At 51.2% G+C, this 4368-nt stretch overlaps 1 protein-coding gene across 1 annotated transcript; it reads right to left on the bottom strand.

The window, feature by feature from the left end:
• Positions 1-1482: 1482 nt before the first annotated feature.
• Positions 1483-3168, bottom strand: LOC148220695 (endogenous retrovirus group K member 8 Gag polyprotein-like). The gene is made up of 2 exons (XM_088154863.1): positions 2269-3168; positions 1483-1524 (listed from the first exon to the last, which is right to left on the bottom strand). The coding sequence occupies exons 1-2, from the start codon at positions 3166-3168 to the stop codon at positions 1483-1485; spliced, it is 942 nt and encodes a 313-aa protein (XP_088010989.1).
• Between the last annotated feature and the right edge of the window lie 1200 nt (positions 3169-4368).

Raw genomic sequence — 4368 nt, 5'->3', positions numbered from 1 at the left:
GCTATCGGCTGCTCCGATCGTAGTGGCTTCGCTATCCAGTCCCAATTTCCTAGCCACTGAAGGTGACGTGGTATCAGCGGTCCGGTGTGGATGGCTGCTCCGACTTCCAGCAAGGCCGTTTGTAGATCTCCTGAATTGAGGAGGTACCAATCTAAGTCCTCCTTTTTCATGGGCAGATAAATTGTTGTTGGGCTCGTTCCGGTGATTTCCATGATCCTTACGCGACCCTTCCGAATCAGGGTAGCTACCTGTTCAATTTTTGTGCTGATTGTCCTTTTTGCTTGTAAAGGTGGGGTTATCCATTCTAGTACCCGTGTCTCCCGCGTTTTCTTTTGTAGCTGCGTGAGTGCACCGAGTAGGTGGTTGGCAGTACTCCAGATGGTAAGATCGATGGGCGAGGAGATATCTCGGCGGGAGACAAACCCCTCATCGATGCAGCGTATAATACCCTTGAGGGCTTCATGTTGTTGCGGGGTCACGGTTACGGGTGCGGTTGGGTCAGTTCCTTTAAGTAGTGGCCTGAGGGAGTCTAGCAAGGAGTTGGGTATCCCAACAATCGGCTTGAGCCATTGCAGATCTCCTAGCAGTCGCTGTGCCTCATTTAGAGTGGTGATCTTTGTTGCAAGCTGGAGCTTCTGCGGCCGTACGATCTGGCCTGTGATAGACCACCCCAAGTACTTCCATGGTGTGGATTGCTGTATTTTTTCTTGAGCTATTATGAGGGATGCCTTTGCTAGGGCGCTTTGAATCTCCTGCATCTGAGTGTCTGTAAATGCTGATTCTTGAGCAAAGAGGATATCATCCATATAATGATAAATAATTGTGTTGGGCCACTGTATCCTCAATGGTTGTAATGCGGCATCAACATACAGTTGGCACAGGGTAGGCGAGTTCTTCATTCCTTGTGGAAGAACAGTCCATTCATACCGTTTATCAGGTTCTCCTCTGTTTATTGCTGGTAGGGTGAACGCAAATCTTTTAGTATCTTGAGGGTGTAAGGCTATAGTGAAGAAGCAGTCCTTTAGATCAATGATCAGAAGAGGCCAATGCTGTGGGAGCATTGCTGGGTTGGGGAGGCCTGGCTGTAATGCCCCCATCGCTTCCATCTGATCATTTACTGCTTTTAAATCGTGCAGAAGACGATATTTTCCTGACTTCTTTTTGATCACAAAAATTGGCGTGTTCCATGGGCTTGTCGAGAGTTTCAAATGTCCTTGTTGGAATTGTTCCTTTACGAGTTGATGTGCTTGTATTAGACTTTCCCTTTTTAGAGGCCATTGCTTAACCATTACCGGTTCATTGGTAGTCCAGGTGATTGGGATCGGGAAAGTCCAAGCAATGGCAATTACCCCAAAGGGTGCTCGTTGGATAAAACGACCCCCATCTGAGCCAAGATGTCCCTTCCAATCAAGCAATGTACCGATGGCGGTAACGCAACTACGGACAACACAGTCACCAAATCTTGCCTATCTATAGTGACCTTTACTGGAGGTGTTTTTCTAGCGAGGGTGAATCCCCCGACGCCTGTGACGGTATCCGTAGTTTGCACCGATGGCCAGTTGTGGGGCCATTTTTCTGGAGAGACAATGCTGGTATCTGCCCCAGTGTCTAGGAGTCCCATCATTTCTATTGTCTCTCCTGCATAGGTTAGTTTCACCTTCTTTTTGGGTCTGGTATGGAGATCCATTGTGAGCATAGCAATACCTGATGATCCGAATCCTTGGTCTCCGCGTGGGGTTTGTCTTTGTGGTTGAACACCCCGGCTCAACTGTGGAAGTGGAATAAATTGAGCAACACGCTGGCCCTTTTCAATCGTAATAGGAGGGAAAGGAGTATATACCATTATTTGTATTTCCTCGGTGTAGTCTGCATCAATGACGCCTGGAAGCACAAACAGCCCTACAATGGAGCTCGACGAGCGTCCCACTATTAGTCCTCCATGAGCTTGTCCTTTGATATTTATCGGGCCATAAACTCCAGTTGGGACTTTGACGGGGCGAGCTGTCATCAAAGATGTTTTTACTGCGGCTGCCAGGTCGAGTCCCAGGCTCCCTGTTGTGGCTGGTTGTAGACAGGAGATGGCGCTGATGTCACGGCGGCTACTTGTGTCCGGGCGCGGCTGCCGGGCGCGCTCCGCCGGGAGTTTCCCGACTTGCGGCGGCAAGCTGACGTGTTGTGCGTGTTGCTCTGGCAGTTTTGGCACCACACTCCTGAGGCTCGGCAGTCCCGTCGGAAGTGGCCTCCGCTTCCGCATCTATAGCATTGCGCCGAAGGAGGCCGGTGGTCGCTCGATGTAGCCGGGGCTGCTGTAGAAGCACGGAGCGGAGCAAGAGCGGCTAGCACCTGCGACTGTGTGGACTCGGCTTGCTTTTGTAGCCCCAAGCCTATTTCTTTTAGTGCACTAACTAGGAAGGCCTGCGCCCCTGACGGCTGCAGTGCCATCCTCTCCAACGCCTCCTCTATTGTCCAATTGGCCCCCAAAGTTGATAATACCCTTTTTGTTGCCTCATTGCTATTCTGCAATGCACATTGCTTTAGCAGCGCCCCTCTCATATACTCTGGGACTCCTGCCTTTTCAATAGCAGCAGCAGCCTTATCTACAAAGTCCCCAAAGGATTCATTTCTTCCCTGTTTTATCCCTATATACATGGGTATGCTTGAGCTATCCTTGACCTGATCGATGGCACTCCTTACTAGACGCATGGCTTCCCTAACCTTGTCGGGTCCTGAAATCATTTGAGCCTCTGTCCTGCGGTATTGACCCAATCCCATTAGTTCGTCTATGGTAATTCCAGCTAACGGATCTCCCGGGCCCCTCTGTACTGCAACTGACTCCTGAACAAGAGCCTGCCAGTGGGCGTTAAATAGCAACTGCTGATGTTGCGTGAAAATCAGCTTCACTATACTTCTCATATCATTTGGCAACAGCAGGTATGTATCGAACAAGAAATCTAGCATCTGCTTAGCTGGCTCACTCCGGAAACCAAACTGACTCACTGTCTGTCTCAGCTGGGCTAGCAGCTTCCAGTTGGGGGGCGAATATTCTCCCACTTGCACAACTTGTCCCTGCTGGTCTACTCCCTGGGTGTACGTTACAGGAAAAGCCCAGGCTTTCGCTGCGTCAACAGCGCCTTCGTCCCCAGTCTCCAAGCCGTGTCTGGCTAGCATACTCCACGCCTCCCTTCGCCGTTTAGCCATCTCCTTCCACAGGTCGCTTTCCGCCTCAGGGACAGGGTCTGGCTTCGCGGCAGGCTTAGGGACGCTAGGCTCAGACCGGCAAGGGGATTTTTCGCCGCTGGGCTGAGGTCCTTCGCCCTCGGAAGGCGGAGGTGCTCCGCCTTCTGCAATTGTCTCCGCCGCCGCGGCGGAATCCTCCTCCAGGTCGTCTAAAGGAGGTGCAGAGGGCCAAGCGCAGCTGGCCATGACTGCCATTCCTGCCGCCCCCCCAGCGACAGGTATTTCTACTCTGGTCGTGCTGGGTGCTCGGGGCTCATTATCGCCATACTGAGCATTTCTTTTATATGCCTCTACTGCCTCCCGAGCCGCCCTTCTCTCCGCCTGCTGCTTCAGTAGCGCGTTATGAACTACCCGCCAGATCTCCCCCAGCTTTTTTGCTGTTTTATCATCCTCCAAGACCGCCTCCCACAGTGCATCCCCTAACTTACGCCACTCATTCAAATCATGCACGGTGTGAGGGTTAGAGAATAAACCTTTAGCATAACCCCAGGCTAACAACCCCGGTATGTCCTTCCTGGGATTAATTTCTTTCAGCCCTAACTTATCTATATGTACTATAAATAAATCATATGCTGCTTGCCTGTCCATTTTTTGTCGTCAGCGCTGTTGCAACTCTCCGGCTTCGGCAGCACGTATGGCCCAGGACCACCTTTATGGCTCCTGGGGGTGTCTTCCCTACGTCGTTTGACACCGACCCGGTTGCAGCAGGCCCCAACTCTACTTCACCGACCGTGGCGCGTTCTCCCCCGTTTTCTTTTCAGCGACGGAGGGCACGTCGGGGTTCACCATTTGTCGGAGAAGGGAGACGCGGACACCATATGGTCATCAGCAAAGTCTCGTTTATTGATACGCAGAGTGGCGATTAAATACAGTGCTTAATTAGCTCATGCATAGTGCAAAATCTGAGCTCATCATTGGTTTAGATGTGCGACTTAGCTAAGCACTTCGGCATTCATGTTTTTCTCAATTCTGCGTGCCTTCCTTATCTCAAGGACACTGTATCCGTGAGACTAGGGCCCACTTTGCTAGCTTCACTAAGTTGATCTGACTATGGCCTTTTTCTTCCAGCTATTCCTGCACCAGGCTCTCTACAGAGTTCCTCATGATTTACATGGCAGTTTAGTGGTTGCT

This window comes from Sturnus vulgaris, chromosome 32, assembly GCF_052056855.1.
Source record: "Sturnus vulgaris isolate bStuVul1 chromosome 32, bStuVul1.hap1, whole genome shotgun sequence".
NCBI classification, from domain to species: Eukaryota; Metazoa; Chordata; class Aves; order Passeriformes; family Sturnidae; genus Sturnus; species Sturnus vulgaris.
This window is presented reverse-complemented; position numbering and strand designations above follow the sequence as displayed.